The following is an 18,504-nucleotide window of genomic DNA, read 5'->3' as shown; positions in this document are numbered from 1 at the left end:
ATAGATAAACATCAAATCACAAAGTAAAAATACAAATTAAATGTGAAGCGGTCCCTAGGGCTCTACAAACCATTTACTGATGTAAATATGTCAATTGGTGCCGAAACCCCCGCGCCAAGTGCTATTCTATATACAGCGCTGTTTAGAGAATAAGCTTATTACCGGGATCGGCCCCTAACTTTAGACGTGAAGACACCTTTACTCTATAACAGTGTGTATACGTTGCACGAATGCCCCTTATCCACCCATGATCTTCCCATGGCTGCAGATAAAATTTACACACGGATCCCTGCGACTTTAAAAATATGCGTGTAAATTTCAATTAATGGCAATTAGTGCCAATAATTGATTATTGGTGCTAATTGGCTCATTATCTAACTATATAAATGAGAGGTGACCGACTCACCCGCAAATGCGCAGTAGAGACTTCCCTCTCTGTCCCGCCCCCGCGTCAAGATGTGATGATGTCAGAGGATGGAACAGAGAAGGAAAGGAACAGCTGACGAGAGGACTCACAGGAGGTAACGAAAGCAGAGTTGATGGACACGGGGGCAGGGGAGGGGGGAGAAGAGGGTTGCTGGTCATGGGTGGATGGCGGGGAGGGAAGGGGAGAGAGAACGGTTGCGGATGCAGCGATGGGAGGCGAACTGACCACAGGACTCATGGGAGGTAACGAAAGCAGCTGAAGGCAAGGCTTAGGTAAGTAAGTTAGTAGGACACGGTGATGGCGGAAAGAGGGGGGGGGGGGGTTAAATGACGGCGGAGGGGACGGCAGGGCAGAGGAGGTCACAATCGAGGTACACTTAGGGGATGGGTGGACATGCATGGCAGCCGGAGGATGGAGGGCAGGAGAGAAAGGACAGTTGATGGACATGAGTGGATGAAGCGGATGGGAGGGGGGAGAGGAGGGTTGCTGGACATAGGCGAATGGAAGAGAGGGCAGGGGACACAGGACAGTTGCTGGACATGGGGGGAGGGCAGGGGACAGAGGAGGGTTTCTGGACATGCGTGGATGGAGGGGAGGGCAGGGGACAGAGGAGGTTTGCTGGACATGGGTGGATGGAGGGGAGGCCAGGGGAGAGAAGAGGGTTGCTGGATATGGATGGATGGAGGGGAGGGGAGGTCAGGGGAGAGAAGAGGGTTGCTAGACATTGATGGATGGAGGGGAGGGGAGGGAAGGGAGAGAGAATTGTTGAGCATGGATGGAGGGGAGAGAAGGGAAGGCAGGAAGGAGAGACAGAAGACATTCTGGACATGGATGGAGGGGAGGGAACACAGAGGAAGGAGATGCACATGGATGGATGGGAAGGGAGAGAGAAGAAATGCTGGACATACAGCTGTTCCACTACATTTTTAAAAAACAAAAATCTCGCCCGTTTTAACGGGCTTAACTGCTAGTTCAATTATATTGCACTAACATAAGAACTGACACACTGGGTCAGACCAGGGTCCTTCTAGCCCAGTATCCTGCTTCCACAGTGGCCAATCCAGGTCAGAAGTACCTGCTAGAATCCCAAACAGTAACAACATTCCATGCTACCAATCTCAGAAACAAGCAGTGGCTTCCCAGAGTATCTCAATAGCAGCCTATGGACTTTGCCTCCAGGAACTTGTCCAAACCTTTTTTAAATCCAGATATGCTAACCACTGTTAATACAATATCTGGCAGCGAGTTCCAGAACTTGATGCTTTGGGTGAAAAAAATTTCCTCCTATTTGTTTGAAGAGTATTTCCATATAATTTAATTGTTCCCAAATTTGTGCCTGCAATTTATAGAATTTCGGGGATAGCGCCACACCACCTCCCTCTCTTCCTACCCTCAATAGATTATAGCCCAGCTTAACTAGATCCTAGTTATGACTCCATGACTGCCACTAATCCAAGTCAGCATCTGGATCCAGAACTTTTTCATACCATGGCTACTAGTATACACAGCTTTCCAAATGTTGTCCTTTTGCCCCCATTTCTATAGAGAGTGTTAAATATATTACTTACCTAAGGCTATTTTCAACCATCCCCAATGACCCTTGTTTAAAATCTCTTCACTTAGGTTAGCTAGTCTGTTGCAGAAGACACGTCACCCTTCTTTCAGAAGTGGATACCATGTGTGCTCAGCAGCCTTCGGAAAATCATCCCATGGTCCAGGAAAGCCAAATACTCTCAGTTACACTATCTGCAAAGCCAAGTTTTCATCTCCAGGATACAAACCTTTCTTTTTTGGCCTTTGCCTTCAAAAGGGAGGATCCACAGGACCACCACCTCTGCTTCTATATGTTTGACCCTCCGTCAACATCACCAATGTTTTTTGGATAAAATTCAAAATTCTGCTAATTGTTCAGGCTGCCCCGGACGAGCCCCCATATTGTTACTATTTTAGTCACCCCTTACTTGGCCTCACTTCTAACCCCTTGTTCTTCTTGTTGCTCTTTTAGCCCATCTGCAACTTTAAGGCTCTACATCCTACCTCTTCCCTGGGGGGTCTCAAGACATTCTGCTTTCTACTCTTTAACACCAGTGCTATGGAATCTTCTCCCATCATCTATCATCACTCTCTAGTTTCAAAATGGCATTGAACACCTCTTTAACAAAGCTTTTGATGGAGGAGGGGCATTTGAAGGACACTTTCTGCTTTCTCTCTACACTTTCCTATTTAATAAAACGTCTTTCCTTTCTAGACTATGTAATTTTAATTTGTAAACCGCTTTGATTTTATTCTAAGAAAGGTGATGCATCAAAACTAATAAACATGACGTAACAAAGATGTGTAGGGACAAAGCATGTAGTACTACAGTGAAGCACTACTCTACATTGTGAACTTGACTTTTTACAGACTTAGGCCACGTCAGTTTCCATGCAGAGGCTTGTTCTTGTAATAGGCCTCAAGCACACTGCTGACATATCAAGGCCAACAGAGTCAAAACAACTCTGGAAGATACTTTTGTTTACTGTGCTGGGGACCTTCATGGACAAGAAGAAAACATCTATGGCGCCAAGAGCCGGCTCCTTGTGCCCCCAAAGACACAACATTGGCTGATGCAGCCTTTGGTCATCATGACTCTTCCATTTCTGAGGAAAAGGTATAAAAAGGATACAAAATAAACAGCAGGGGGTAATCTGGCTGTTATCTGAAAGCTCCAGCCAGCCGAGCCGGCCACAGGACAAGGACTTGTTAAAGATGTGGCTTCCCTCTGTCTGCACACTCACCTGCCTGGGTAGAGTGACCATCTAGTGACCAGGCAGATGAGTTCTCTGCTGCTGCCTTGCCTAATCGTGAGGTGAAACCCACTTGCCAGCCTCTGTCTTCAGTCCCTGACTTCCTACGGGTCCAGTGTTGAACTGCTTTCTCCTTAGTCTTTGGGGTGTCAGGTGTCCTATAAATTCCAGGACCATGGGCTAGTGTGCATTATCTTTGCCTTGACAGGGTACATGAAGTCATTGATCTACCATCCTTGTGGGTAATTCTGTATAAGTACAGCATTGTCTCCGATTACATTTGCTATTTTTTGCCATTATCTCTAATAAAACAGCTTTTCTATTTTTAAAATACCTAAGCCTTATGTCCTTCCCTCTCAGTGTTTATAATTTGGACTGTATGAGTGGGAAGTTTGTGATCTAATCCCAGAGTGCTAAACTTACCCTTGTCATATTTGTACTTTCCTCTCTTTACCTGCTCTTTCACGAGGCACGGTTAATTGTGATTAGTCCCCACAGATATTCCCGCCTGAATTCAGGGTAAAGTTAAACTGGACTAAGCTATTATTTAGCAGATCTCAGCTTCATGACAACTTTGTTTGGCCAGTAGTGAATTACCAGCATTGATGAAGCAAAATGCAACTGCAGGCCAGGACACCCACAGCAACCTCTCTTTTTTGGCTACATAATTTAATTTGGTCAGTTGGTGGAAATTTCAGCCATCACAGTCTGTCTGGCTAACTCCAAAGTTTGAATATGAACCTGCATGTTTTTACAATTGAAATGCTAAATGAACTCCATTTCCTTTAAACAAATGACATTTTATTTACAGTGACCAGTTGAATTGCTTGTTTGGGGCTATCTGATCATTTTTAACCAGTTATTGCCACAGAAAATCAGCAGTTACTGCCTAAGTGAAGGCTGGCTATTTGGGGGCCTTCTGAGACAGACAGCAGTTGGCCAATTAAATGTGGATATTTAGCACTTAACCAGCCAGGGTAACCGCATAAAACACAGGAACCCACAGCGGCTTAAGTTCTGAATATCGACTTAACCTGCTTCGCATAAACCAGATTATTCAGTGCCAAAGCCTGGACATGACCCGGTGAACTGCCAAATGCCCTCAGCCACTGGCTATCTACCCCTATGAGCCTTAAAAACGTTGCCATTATAAAATAGATTCTCTCTTCAATAGTAAATGCGTTTGTGATTCTACAACCAGACTGCTCTGAAAACTCATTTACTCCTAACCATCCAAGAACAGGGAAATCCTAGTGTACCTAAATGTAGCTAATCATGAGCTAGTACTGAGAAAGAGCTGATCTAAAGCCCAAATCCCTCCTCTTCCCCTTAACATTCTCAGACTACTTTCAAAGCATCAGCCCTTGTCGCCTGGAGCCACATTCTCCCCTTATTACAGGAACCTGTTTAGGGAGAGGTTCTGTGGGCTGTCTCTACCCAGTACCTTTCTTCCTTCTCCTCATTCCCTAGTCTACCAGCACAGAAAGACGGTCAAGACAGTTGGGGGTTGGCCATCTTGAGCAGACTCACAAGAGCTGTGCTTTCATGCTGGAGAGATCCTTCACAGATTGATAATTCCACTTCATCATCCGAATATCTTGTGAGTTGAAGGTCAGGTATCGCAGGGTTTCCATGGCCATATTTAGGTGGGGAATCCTGCGTAGACTGTCCTGATGCCACATGAAAATATCCACCACAGGTGAGCCATAGTTCTGCATCCAAAGAACCTCGCCACTCCCTCTGTCTGCTGTTACAACCAGCCCATCACCGTTCGAAGCAAAGTGCACCATTTCTACATAAAACATAAAATTACAATGTCTTTGCCAATCCAGAAAAAAAGAGAAACAGCAACCCCACTGCCTCCTGCCAATCCAAGCACCAGAGGAGAAACAGAGCAACACTAACGCAGACAGAGAAAACTGATATTGTGTCAGTGTCTCACTTCATTAAGATGATTTAGAGAAATACATAAAGCAAACAACACCAGTTATGCTGCACTGAAAAGCATATTTTACTATTCGGCCAAATACAAATAATGAAAAATATTATTTGACCGAATACGAACAATGGACATTGAGCTTTAACATAACAAATAATAAAAGAAGCAATTGTTTATTTCAGTAGCCCCGGATTTTTCATAATCAAATTTCAATCACTGTTTGGCTGAATCGAATACAAAAATTCGGTACAGACCTAGTTATTTCTGCATTTCTATATTACCCTAAATCAGGCTGCTTCAAAATAAAAGCACATGTCCCTGACCAAAGTAGCCTACAAACTAATTAGACACCTGAGGCAATGGGGGGAAAGTGAGCCTTGCCCAAAGACAGAAGCAGAATGTGAACCCATTAGTTTGGTAATGCTGTATGAATGATACATAACAAGTGAAAAATCTTAACAAAAGGGAAAGGAGGGTTCATAAGCCTAGAATAAGATCAGAGAAACAGAGTTTTAATCAGCAGTGGTATGAAGTCAATTTGCTTCCGGAATGAATCAGCAGCCATAGGTACAGCTGTGGGATGCTTGGGAAATTGAGCTGAATGGGAAAAAAGAGACAGTGGCTTACCTGTAACAGAAGTTCTCCTAGGACAGCAGAATAGCAGGTCCACGTAACTGGGCAATAGCATTTAATGTAGCTCAGGCCAGACATATGTAAAACAAGCTCTGAGAGCTTTCTAGGGATCACACCGTGCTTGTACGAGATTTTCTACATTCATGTCATTGTGCAGCGCAATCTCAGTTCCACACTAAGGAAAGCCAACACCTGTTACAGGTAAGAAATATTGCTTTCTCGTAAGTGGTAATCCCTTACAGGGCTGACTAACAAAACAAGGGAAAAACACAACACAGCAAGTCTTTGAGAAAACGGGTTTTTGCTAGCAACCTGCTTCTTCGGAATTTAATTTAAAATGATTTTAGGGTGAGAATACTAAAAGGAAACTTTAAGACAATCCAGGAATGTAAGAATTTTGAAGTCAAAATGATTAAACATTTTGACACCCACCAGACAGCCCATTATAAACCATAAAATTCTACTGCTTTGTCACTCTCTTATTACAATGCATATCTCCCTGTCTGTCTCTCATCCACCCAGCTCCTTGTTTCTCACCTTACCCAACCCACCCTCTTCCTGTGAGACCATCATTGAAATGCCTTCGTGTTTCACTTATATATACTGATGTTTGCCAACATTTGCTTATTTCTGATCTGAAGATGAAGGGTTACCTTTGAAAGCTAATCGAAAAATATATTTAGTCCAATAAAAAGGTATCTTATTTTCTTTTCTATGTTTTGTTTCATTTCTATTGATTACCACATCACTCTACTCAAGATGGAAGATACCGCATACAGCCGCATGAAAAAGCAAATGAACAAACTACTGAAAAAGAAAGATCAATCTTTATTTTCTGATAATCTAAAGAAGAACGGCATCATTCCCAAAGGACTAAAGATCAAAAATCTTTTGGTTACAGCTTACAATTCTGACTATGCAGACAAACTCTGCAAACGCACAAGTCAGAAACTAAGAAATGAACTTATACATCAACTCCACAAGAAGAGATGAAATCATAAGGAAAATGGAGGAACTACATCCCTACCCTATGAGCCAACTAAAGGAAGACCTGCAGAATATCAAAAAAAAATATGCAAAAAAAAAAAAAAAAAAAAAAGATGTCTTCTCTCCTGCAGAACCACAGAGAGAAAAACAACTCATCTTGGAGCAGAGAAAGTGCTGCAAAACCAGCAACTTGGATACAGTTTTCAATCCAACTGAGGTAAGTGAGAATCGAGAATCAGAATCCAAAACAAACTAGGAGATCAGGAAAGTCATCAGATGCCCTGCAGGCAACCCCCCCACTGACCACACTATTGGAAATGCAATTCATATTGGGATAGTAAACCTCTGGTACTATCAATTATCACAATCTCTGTACTCTCCAAAGAACTTTCATTTTGTCCGTCCAGCAAGATAGATGAAATTCAACTATACTCAGACCTGGAACAATTCTTTAGAAAACTCCACTTGAAGGTACATTTCCACAAAAAAGAAACTCCCACAGATTAGAATACAACTTTAAACAAAAGAACACATATTTCACCCAACATGATGGACAAAACAATAAATCAGACAACTACATAGAGGTATATAAAATAATGAGTGGAGTGGAACAGGTGGATGTGAAGTGTCTGTTCATGCTTTCCAAAAATACTAGGACTAGGGGTTATGCGATGAAACTACAGTGTAGTAAATTTAAAACAAATAGGAGAAAATGTTTCTTCACCCAACGCGTAATTAAACTCTGGAATTTGTTGCCTGAGAACGTAGTGAAGGCGGTTAGCTTGGCAGAGTTTAAAAAGGGGTTGGACGGTTTCTTAAAAGGACAAGTCCATAGACTGCTACTAAATGGACTTGGGAAAAATCCACAATTTCGGGAATAACTTGTATAAAATGTTTGTACGTTTGGGTAGCTTGCCAGGTGCCCTTGACCTGGATTGGCCGCTGTCAGGGACAGGATGCTGGGCTCGATGGACCTTTGGTCTTTTCCCAGTATGGCATTACTTATGTACATAGAAAGTTTCAAGAATAGGGTAAAATCACAACTTTCCAGCAAACAAAAGAAAATTCGGTACAACCTTTCTCTACTAGAAAGAGCGGCCATAAAAACCCTACAAAACAACCAAAGCATTGTCATCAAACTTGCAGACAAAGAAGGCTCTGTAGTGATTATGGACACACAAAAATACATCGAAGACAGACACAGACAGCTCTGAGACAACACATACTAGAGGAAGCTAACTGAGGAACCCACGCAAGATTATACAAAACAGTTGAAAAGTCTTATCAAAACACTTTAAAACAAATACAGCCACATTAAAAAAAACTCATACCAAACCATCTTTCTGTGGGCACAATCTACATGCTACCCAAAATCTATAAACCTAGAAACCCTGGCAGATCAATCATATCTGGTATTGGCACACTTACATAGGAAATAGTTGGACTTATAGAGGGGATTGTTAAACCTTTCGTGCACAAGACAAACAGCTTCATACACCACAGACATGGCATTCATTCCAGAGTACTGACAGAACTGAAAAATGAACTTACAGAACTATTGTTAGTAATATGTAATTTATCTTTTTAAAATCAAACATGGTACAGAAGATTGGAGGGTGGCCAATGTAACGCAGATATTTTTAAAAGGTTCCAGAGGTGATCCAGGAAATTATAGACTGGTGAGTCTGACGTCAGTACCGAGCAAAATGGTAGAGACTATTATAAAGAACAAAATTACAGAACATATTCAAAAGCATGGATTAATGAGACAAAGTCAACATGGATTTAGTGAAGGGAAATCTTACCTCACCAATCTACTACGTTTCTTTGAAACGGTGAACAAACATGTGGATAAAAGTGAGCCGGTTGATATTGTGTATCTGGATTTTCAAAAGGCGTTTGACAAAGCACCTCATGAAAGACTCCAGAGGAAATTAGAGAGTCATGTTAAAACTGTGATTATAAAACAAACACGAAACATTATGATCAATTAAATAAAAGGAATATAAAAATGTAAAACATAAAAAAAAACATATAAATGTGGAAATTAACATAAGAAATTATGGCCATACAAGGAACATATTAAGGGACATATCTGATATATTTGTTTTATAATCAGTTTTAACTTAATCATAATTGTTTCTGTGCATATGTTTTATAATTAAAGATTTATTGTTTATATTTTATCACTACATATCCACATTTTGTATATGAACTTTGCTTTTATGTACTCAAGCTGTGAATCTCATTTCAATTTTAAAGACTCCTGAGGCAGGCGTTGTTTGCTGAACACGGTGCTGTGCTGAGTCCATCTACTATTAAAGAACCTTTGCTTATTTTTTTTGTTTTGTTACATTTGTACCCCGCGCTTTCCCACTCATGGCAGGCTCAATGCGGCTTACATGGGGCAATGGAGGGTTAAGCGACTTGCCCAGAGTCACAAGGAGCTGCCTGAAGTGGGAATCAAATTCAGTTCCCCAGGATCAAAGTCCACCACCCTAACCACTAGGCCACTCTTAGCTTATTAATCTTCTTGGCTCTTTTGGAAGTGTCCTGTTGATCACGCTACTTCTTGGTTTCTACATTTTCCCGCGTAGCAGATCCAGTTTCTCCACTTCGGTGGCTACTTCTTGGTTTGCTCCAGGATGAGAGATCACATCTGCAGAAATGCTCGGGAAGTAGGATGGTAGCTGCCTCAATCTCCTTGCTCCCACCACCATGTGCTTATGAGGACAGAAGCCAATGTTACTCAACATCAAAGTCCCTCAGTGCTGGTACATGTGCAGAAGAATCTTTTGCATATATCAAACATGACTTTGACAATGGTCTGTCCCGATGGCCTCTACTGATGCTCAGCCTCGAAGGGGACCAATGTTTCCTCAATGTCAATGTATCCCCAGCATGCAATGCTGCTCCAAGGTCCTTGCAAGGAATCAATACCAGTGATATCAACACACTTGATTGGACTCGGATGAAACAGATTCTTTCCTTCCACTTTCCTGGCCACGGGGACCTCTAGGTTTCATCTTTGGACAGGCGGCACAAAATGTCTGTCTTTTGGCGTGATTTAATAATCTATGCTTACTGTTAACCTTTTTTTTTTACTTTAAAATTTTTGTTATTGACAAACTTAACAATGTAACAGAATTGTTCATGTACAAATTATTTTATCTCCCCTTTCCTACCCCCTACCCCCTCTCCCCCACCCACTTCCCTCAGCTCCATTACAACTACCTCATTTGGGTGAAGTCCTGGTACTGTTAACCTTTTATTGTTAGTCAATTTTGTTTACTGCTTTTAAGCCACAGTTAATCCGAGCCAGTTTGGGATAATGTGGGGGATAAATATCATAAATAAATAAATACGGATACTGTATTAGGGTTCAAGAGACTCCAGGTACAAGTTATGTTTCCAACACTATACTGGTACAGTTCCTGCACTTCTTGAAGTTACTGGGGTTCTTTGTATCCTGGATATTGGGAGAAAAATAGCCAACATAAAATAAGTTCCGTGTAATAAACTTCATCTTATGTTGTGCAATGTATCAATTTTGGTGCAGGTCACAGCATGCCAAAAATTAAAGAAACTTTATGTTTTAACGGTTTTTATTTGATGACAAATCAAGATATACAAATCAATCTCAATACACTGATTGCAGTACAATATTACAGCACATAAGATAGTAACACCACAAATATAGAACACCACTTACAGTCAACAAACTTTTAACATTTTTACCCCCTCTCCCTCCTATTTTGAGTGAAAATTAAAGAAACTTTAAAAAGAGTCAAAAAGGGACGACTAAAGAGAAGGAAACTTGAAACTGAGATGACCCATCATAAAAACAAGAGCTTCAAAAAAGGTACTCATGATCCTAAAACAATCATGGAGATAAAAATTCAAGCCTGGTGAGCTTTGTGGAAAAATGTTTGACGTGGGAAGTCCCTTACATATAAGATGAGCTGCTTTAGAAAGCTCTGAGAATTTTGTTTACATACGTCTGGTCTAGGATCCATCAGATGATGTCACCCACTCGTGTGAGCTGTACATCTTGCTTGTCCTCAGAGAAAGAAAAGATACTACAGTGTGGAAGAAGATGAAAGACAGAGGTGGAAAATGCAGCTGTATCCAGTAAAGTAATACAATAACATGCAGCACACAAAATTACAGAGGGAGGACGGCAAGAAGGGACAGGATCACTGAGACAGACGGTGCTTCTGGCTACCAGAGCAGAAGGTGCAGAGTCACCAGCCTGACAAAGAGACCAGAAAGGGCAGGTACTCACGGTAACCGTGTGTTTCATCATACAGTGGAGCAGAATAATCATGATATGTGGCGTTCCAGCGTAGCTCACGAGACTTGGTGTCAAACATCATGATCATGTACTCTGCAAACAGAGGGAAAGCACGTGAGATCTGCGACTGTTTCATGACACTGCTCATTGACAGCTGCGTGGATATGCTGATTTCTTCCGAAGCCATATGCATCCTTCTGTGTCTTCCCCATAAAAGCACATGTGTGCATGTCTACACTTCAGTCAGCATCTCTTCTTCACTAAGGAAAGGAAGATTTACCAAAAACTCAAACACATTAACAGCACCTTAACCCCTATACAGTGGCGCTCCCTCAGGGTTCTTCACCCTTTTCATACCTCCCTTCCCCAGTCCCAGTGCTGCAAACTGTTCCGGTGCAGTACACACCCGTGTTGCACTTACGTGTCCGCGCAATACACACCCGTGTTGCACTTACGTGTCCACGCAATACACACCCGTGTTGCACTTACGTGTCCGTGCAATACACACCCGTGTTGCACTTACGTGTCCGCGCAATACACACCCGTGTTGCACTTACGTGTCCGCACAATACACATCCGTGTTGCACTTACGTGTCCGCACAACACACACCCGTGTTGCACTTACGTGTCCGCACAATACACACCCGTGTTGCACTTGTGTCCGCACAATACACACCCGTGTTGCACTTACGTGTCCGCACAATACACACCCGTGTTGCACTTACGTGTCTGCACAATACACACCCGTGTTGCACTTACGTGTCCGCACAATACACACCCGTGTTGCACTTACGTGTCCGCGCAATACACACCCGTGTTGCACTTACGTGTCCGCACCATACACACCCGTGTTGCACTTACGTGTCCGCACAATACACACCCGTGTTGCACTTACGTGTCCGCACAATACACACCCGTGTTGCACTTACGTGTCCGCACAATACACACCCGTGTTGCACTTACGTGTCCGCACAACACACACCCGTGTTGCACTTACGTGTCCGCGCAATACACACCCGTGTTGCACTTACGTGTCCGCACAATACACACCCGTGTTGCACTTACGTGTCCGCACAATACACACCCGTGTTGCACTTACGTGTCCGCGCAATACACACCCGTGTTGCACTTACGTGTCCGCGCAATACACACCCGTGTTGCACTTACGTGTCCGCGCAATACACACCCGTGTTGCACTTACGTGTCCGCGCAATACACACCCGTGTTGCACTTACTTGTCCGCACAATACACATCCGTGTTGCACTTACGTGTCCGCACAACACACACCCGTGTTGCACTTACGTGTCCGCACAATACACACCCGTGTTGCACTTGTGTCCGCACAATTCACACCCGTGTTGCACTTACGTGTCCGCGCAATACACACCCGTGTTGCACTTACGTGTCTGCACAATACACACCCGTGTTGCACTTACGTGTCCGCACCATACACACCCGTGTTGCACTTACGTGTCCGCGCAATACACACCCGTGTTGCACTTACGTGTCCGCACAATACACACCCGTGTTGCACTTACTGTGTCCGCACAATACACACCCGTGTTGCACTTACGTGTCCGCGCAATACACACCCGTGTTGCACTTACTTGTCCGCACAATACACATCCGTGTTGCACTTATTGTCCGCACACACACACCCGTGTTGCACTTACGTGTCCGCACATACACACCCGTGTTGCACTTGTGTCCGCACAATACACACCCGTGTTGCACTTACGTGTCCGCACAATACACACCCGTGTTGCACTTGTGTCCGCACAATACACACCCGTGTTGCACTTGTGTCCGCACAATACACACCCGTGTTGCACTTACGTGTCCGCACAATACACACCCCTGTTGCACTTACTGTCCGCACAATACACACCCGTGTTGCACTTGTGTCCGCACAATACACACCCGTGTTGCACTTGTGTCCGCAACAACACCCGTTTGCACTTACGTGTCCGCACAATACACACCCGTGTTGCACTTGTGTCCGCACAATACACACCCGTGTTGCACTTACGTGTCCGCACAATACACACCCGTGTTGCACTTACGTGTCCGCACAATACACACCCGCGTTGCACTTACGTGTCCGCACAATACACACCCGTGTTGCACTTGTGTCCGCACAATACACACCCGCGTTGCACTTACGTGTCCGCACAATACACACCCGTGTTGCACTTACGTGTCCGCACAATACACACCCGTGTTGCACTTACGTGTCCGCACAATACACACCCGTGTTGCACTTACGTGTCCGCACAATACACACCCGTGTTGCACTTACGTGTCTGCACAATACACACCCGTGTTGCACTTACGTGTCCGCACAATACACACCCGTGTTGCACTTGTGTCCGCACAATACACACCCGTGTTGCACTTACGTGTCCGCACAATACACACCCGTGTTGCACTTACGTGTCTGCACAATACACACCCGTGTTGCACTTACGTGTCCGCACAATACACACCCGTGTTGCACTTGTGTCCGCACAATACACACCCGTGTTGCACTTACGTGTCCGCACAATACACACCCGTGTTGCACTTGTGTCCGCACAATACACACCCGTGTTGCACTTACGTGTCCGCACAATACACACCCGTGTTGCACTTACGTGTCCGCGCAATATAGAGGAGTGGAGCTGAAGGGCACAGACTATTCCTGGATTCGGTAGACAGAGTTGTTTGTTTCTCTCCAGATTCTGGATCCACAACAAACCAGGTATCTTGTTTCTTTCCTGAAAGAATATCTCTGCTTACATAAACACACAGGGGCATCCATGGTATCCCATAAATATACACATCACATCCCATACTACATCTGTCACACACATAACCCACACCACATATACAGTGCAAGACTAACCACAGACACCTCAAAACATCCTCTGGTAATCAGATATACTCAGGGGCATCCACAACATCCCATAAATATACACATCATATCCTATCCTATACTACACCTGTCACACACATAACCCTCTACTTCCACACCACATATGCAGTGCAAAACTAACCACAGTCACCTGGTAACCAGATTTCTAGTGCCAGAGAACTTCAAGCCACCTTTAGCACATGCAACGTTACTGGGACAGGATTCAACTTTCAAATACTAGAACTATACTATTATTCTCTACAGAGAGATGTGTGATGCGAGACACCTTGATGTAAGTGATTACACTGTCCTATGCTGACAGGATAACATACACTGTTCACATGCAAACTCATACAGGATTCATACCTGTGTACAGGATTCCATCGGAACTGCGGCACGGAGAGGACTGAACTAATTCTGGGATGGTGAACGGAAGTTTCTACAGAACAATAGGAAGACAGCATTTCAAAGGCTATTTTTCTTAGAAAGTTCAAGGCAGGTCAATCGGGCCCCCAGGCTACTGGTCCTGACCCACATCCTACCAAGCTCTTAGAGTTGCCCAAGTTGAGGGGTCCTTTGCGAGAGACCCAGAGCTCACCAAGAAGGAAACAGGAGGAGCTCTGTACCAGACAGATGAGAAACAAAAGTTTCACTGGAAACACCTTGCCTGCCAGATAAATCTACTTCATTTCCTGTTACTCACCATTAATCCTTCTTTGTTCTTCCCACCCAATATATACAGGCTGCCATCAGTGGGATCAGGGAGGAAAGATGGCCTAGAAAGATAAGACATCAAATTCACAGCAAGAAAAGCTGTGTAACATCCAGAGTAGTAGCAGCATTACTTGAAAATACTAGGATTTTATCCTGGGGGTTAAAACAACAGGTGCAGATAAAGAAGGAATGATTGTTTGAAGGGTAAACGATACTACAAAGAAAAGCTACAAGAATGGTATGGGATTTGCGTTACAAGACGTATGAGGAGAAACAGGGGTGATATGATACAGACGGTCAAATATTTGAAAGGTATTAATCTGCAAACGAACCTTTTCCGGAGATGGGAAGGCTGTAGAACTAGAGGGCATGAAATGAGAAATGTCAGGAAGTATTTTTTCACGGGGAGAGTGGTGGATACTTGGAATGCCCTTCCGCGGGAGGTGGTGGAGATGAAAACGGTAACGGAATTCAAATATGCGTGGGATAAACATAAAGGAATCCTGTTCAGAAGGAATGGATCCTCAGAAGTTTAGCGGAGATTGGGTGGCAGAGCCGGTGGTTGGGAGGCGGGGCTAGTGGTTGGGAGGTGGGGCTACTGCTGGGCAGGCTTCTACGGTCTGTGCCCTGAAATGGCAGATACAAATCAAGGTCAGGTATACACATAAAGTAGCACATATGAGTTTATCTTGTTGAGCAGACTGGATGGACCGTGCAGGTCTTTCTCTGCTGTCATCTACTACTCTAAGGAATTAATAGGCAGCACATTTCAAACTACCTGGAGGAAGTAATTTTTCAACATACAACTAGGCTGTGGAATTTGTTGCCAGAAGATCCAAAATGGTTCATTTTTGGGATTCTGCTGCTCGGAGGTCACTGGTGCTTCTTTTCTGGATGTACGTGGACAATGTGGAATTGCTTATACCTTGGGAGGGAGTGGATGACATTTCTGAGGCTCTGACCCATTGTTTAGATGTAGTGTCTGGGCTTCCTGCCAGTTTGTTGGCCTTTAGCTTACAGTATTCAGACAGTACTGTGTAAGAGGGAACTATTAGGGGTTAAGTAGCAGGGAATGTGGTGACGTTTTGGGACTCTGCCAGGTACTTGTGTCCTGGACTGGCCACTGTTGGAAACAGGATGCTGGGCTGACCCACAATGGCAAGCTTATGTTCTTTCATACGGATCAGCAGCATGCCTAAATGAGGCAAGGGCATGCATGACTTGCAGTTCTGTGTAACACAGAAGTATTATGGGTTGGTAGGGTGTCTCTTTCTGATATGGGACTGTTGAAAGGTCTAGTCATTAAATATCCATGCAGCAAACGTCTAGGATTTTCACACAAAGGATGGCTGAACACAAAAGCAATTTACTACATCAGCAAGTTAAATTTCTCCCGATTCGTTATTAGGTTAATTTGTCTTATTCTTTTAACTCGTTACAGTCCTGGGTTATTGGTCAAATTTCCATTCTGGACAGAGGTGCTAACAGGGATCTGCTGTTATGTCGCACAGAACAAGGATGGATATATGTAAATAAAACACAATAAAACCCACAGCCCTTAATGCCCAGATTGATTGGCATTATTTTTTTTCTGTGGAATAAGGTGCATTGTTTTTATTGGATTGATATTTTACAACTAAACAGAAGAAAAAGTCAGTGTTTTGCAGTAAGTAATTTGAAGATCAAGAGCCAAGTAATTATTCTTAACACTGCACATCAATGTTAAATTTGGGTTCTGATGGCATAAAAAGCAAAGCTGGTATCTTAATTTAGATTCAAAACATGACCAATAGGATTTATAGTCTATTTTGAAAAACATTTTTTCAACCATGTTGATTGATTTGTATTTTTGAATCTAATTGCTCCTGAATATTCACCTGGCAGTGGTGGACATTTCGCTGACTGCTGCTGGCTTTATTCCTGGATATTCAATGCCGAACCTTGTCTGGGCTTCAGCATCAATATTCAGAACCTAAGCGGCCACGGGTTGCCGTATGAAGATAGGACTGTGTTTTATGTGATTACCCTGACCAAGTGCTGAATATCAACCCTTAACTAGCCAAGTGCCTAACTCCGTCCCCAGAATGCCCCCAAAATAGCTGGTTTTCACTTAAGCACTATTCACTAATTTCCAGTGACGATAACCAATTACCTACCACTGAAAATTTGCAGATATTCCCAAATCAGTCAAATTGTTTTGAATAATCAACTAGCACAGAACCAGTGCTCGATACCTTAGAAATATCAGTACAATTTTTTCAATACTTCAAATGAATGAAGAAGCAGATGCTGTGATGTAAATGGGAGCACATTAAGTCTTGCGGGATTTGTTTTGGTTTGGATACAAAATATTTTTGATTTCTTAGATTCTGCCTGTAAGCTATCAAAGCAGTGTACATTCAGGTACAGAAGGCATTTTTGTGTCCCTGGAGGACTACAATTAAGTTTGTACCTAAGGCAACGGAGGGAGGGTTAAGTGACTTGCCCAAGGAGCCGCAGTGGAATTTGAACTGGGTTCCTCTGGTTCTCAGTGGGTTGCTTTAACCATTAGGCTGCTCCATTCCATTAGAATTAGTGCAGAATTTGAAGAATGAAACCAACCACGGCTTGTTTTGAGTGACACTGTACACTAATGCAGTCAAACATCAGTGAAGCAGTGGTCATTTTCAGGTACATTGGTTAATTTTGGACACTATCCTCACAAATGAACAGACTTAGAAGATAACAAGAAAACGTTTCCAAATAAATTTCATTTTTTATTTACATGTATACACTTTCATTAACTGGTATCTACTTTGGATCACATTTTAAATGGAGATTTATGACCAGCTGATTTTTCAAACTGAATTGTCCAGCAAATGCCGAGGTCTTTTTCCTCCAGTTTCATAGTTTTGATTATTGGTTGTACTGGTATCTTTTTTCTGTACTTTCACTCACTACAGTTAACATAGAATTCCGCTACATTACTCTTGTCTGGCTGTGGGATAAAGGATCACATCACATCAGTGCTGTTTTCACAGTTCTCTGGCTGCCTGTGCTTCCACCCTGACTAGAGCATCCAAGAGCGTCTCCATCACCCAAGCATCTCCTCAGCTGTCTCGACTATGTTCCAAGCCCTCTCCACTTTAAGGATCCTTGCCGTACCAATATGGATTATCCATTGGGGGGGGGGGGGTGACAAGATAACATCCATGGTCCTTACCAGATCCTCAAACTTCAGGCAAAAGTACACAGATGCTGCTATTGCTGAGGATTTTGAGAGTCAGAATCCCATCCCTGTCCCTGTCCCCCCCCCCCCCCCCCCCCCGTAAAGACCCACTACTGCATGTTGCAGTCTAAAAAAGAGAGAAAGGAGCAGAGAATCCAACTTACTCAGCCAAATACACAGGAACCTGGATAACAGGATCTGAAAGAGGGAGAGAAGTCTGTAATAATACACAGAAATAAAGGCTGGTTACTGTAACCAAGTTACACACACAAGGTTTGCCATAGTACTATTTTAGTAATTAATTTAATTAGCTTGTAATCCAGTGTTAGTCCTACAGCTGCCCTCTGAGGTTTACATACTGTATGAAGGAAAACCATCATTATCACCCCTCTGTGTAACAGTCCCACAAACTGACATGAAATCCTCTGCATGGGGGGGGGGAATCAAGGAAGAAGGGAGCCCCTCCCAGATCGTCTGAGAGAGACCCATAACCACCAGGGTCTTTGGGAGCCCTGTCTTGAACCTCTTGCACTGCATATAAATAAGTCAAAGAATATATTATTTATTTATGCATTTGTACCCTACATTTTCTAATACATCTTTGTTTCAATGTGGCTTAAAC

At 43.3% G+C, this 18,504-nt stretch overlaps 1 protein-coding gene across 5 annotated transcripts in view; it reads right to left on the bottom strand.

Moving 5' to 3' along the window:
* ERN2 (endoplasmic reticulum to nucleus signaling 2) overlaps positions 1–18,504 on the bottom strand; it is a 74,653-nt gene that overhangs the window by 37,483 nt on the left and 18,666 nt on the right. For 2 of the 5 annotated variants that reach the window (XM_030211324.1, XM_030211328.1), the window contains 6 exons: positions 18,047–18,080; positions 14,664–14,736; positions 14,327–14,399; positions 13,686–13,823; positions 11,058–11,159; positions 4,744–5,005 (listed from right to left, as the gene is read on the bottom strand). In XM_030211324.1, the coding sequence (XP_030067184.1) occupies positions 4,744–5,005; positions 11,058–11,159; positions 13,686–13,823; positions 14,327–14,399; positions 14,664–14,736; positions 18,047–18,080 (682 nt within the window). Of the gene's footprint in view, positions 1–4,743; positions 5,006–11,057; positions 11,160–13,685; positions 13,824–14,326; positions 14,400–14,663; positions 14,737–18,046; positions 18,100–18,504 lie in introns of all 5 variants that reach the window. The other 3 variants (XM_030211326.1, XM_030211327.1, XM_030211325.1) reach the window with 2 other exon arrangements.

The sequence above is a fragment of the Microcaecilia unicolor genome, chromosome 8 (genome assembly GCF_901765095.1).
Source record: "Microcaecilia unicolor chromosome 8, aMicUni1.1, whole genome shotgun sequence".
Taxonomy (NCBI): Eukaryota; Metazoa; Chordata; class Amphibia; order Gymnophiona; family Siphonopidae; genus Microcaecilia; species Microcaecilia unicolor.
This window is presented reverse-complemented; position numbering and strand designations above follow the sequence as displayed.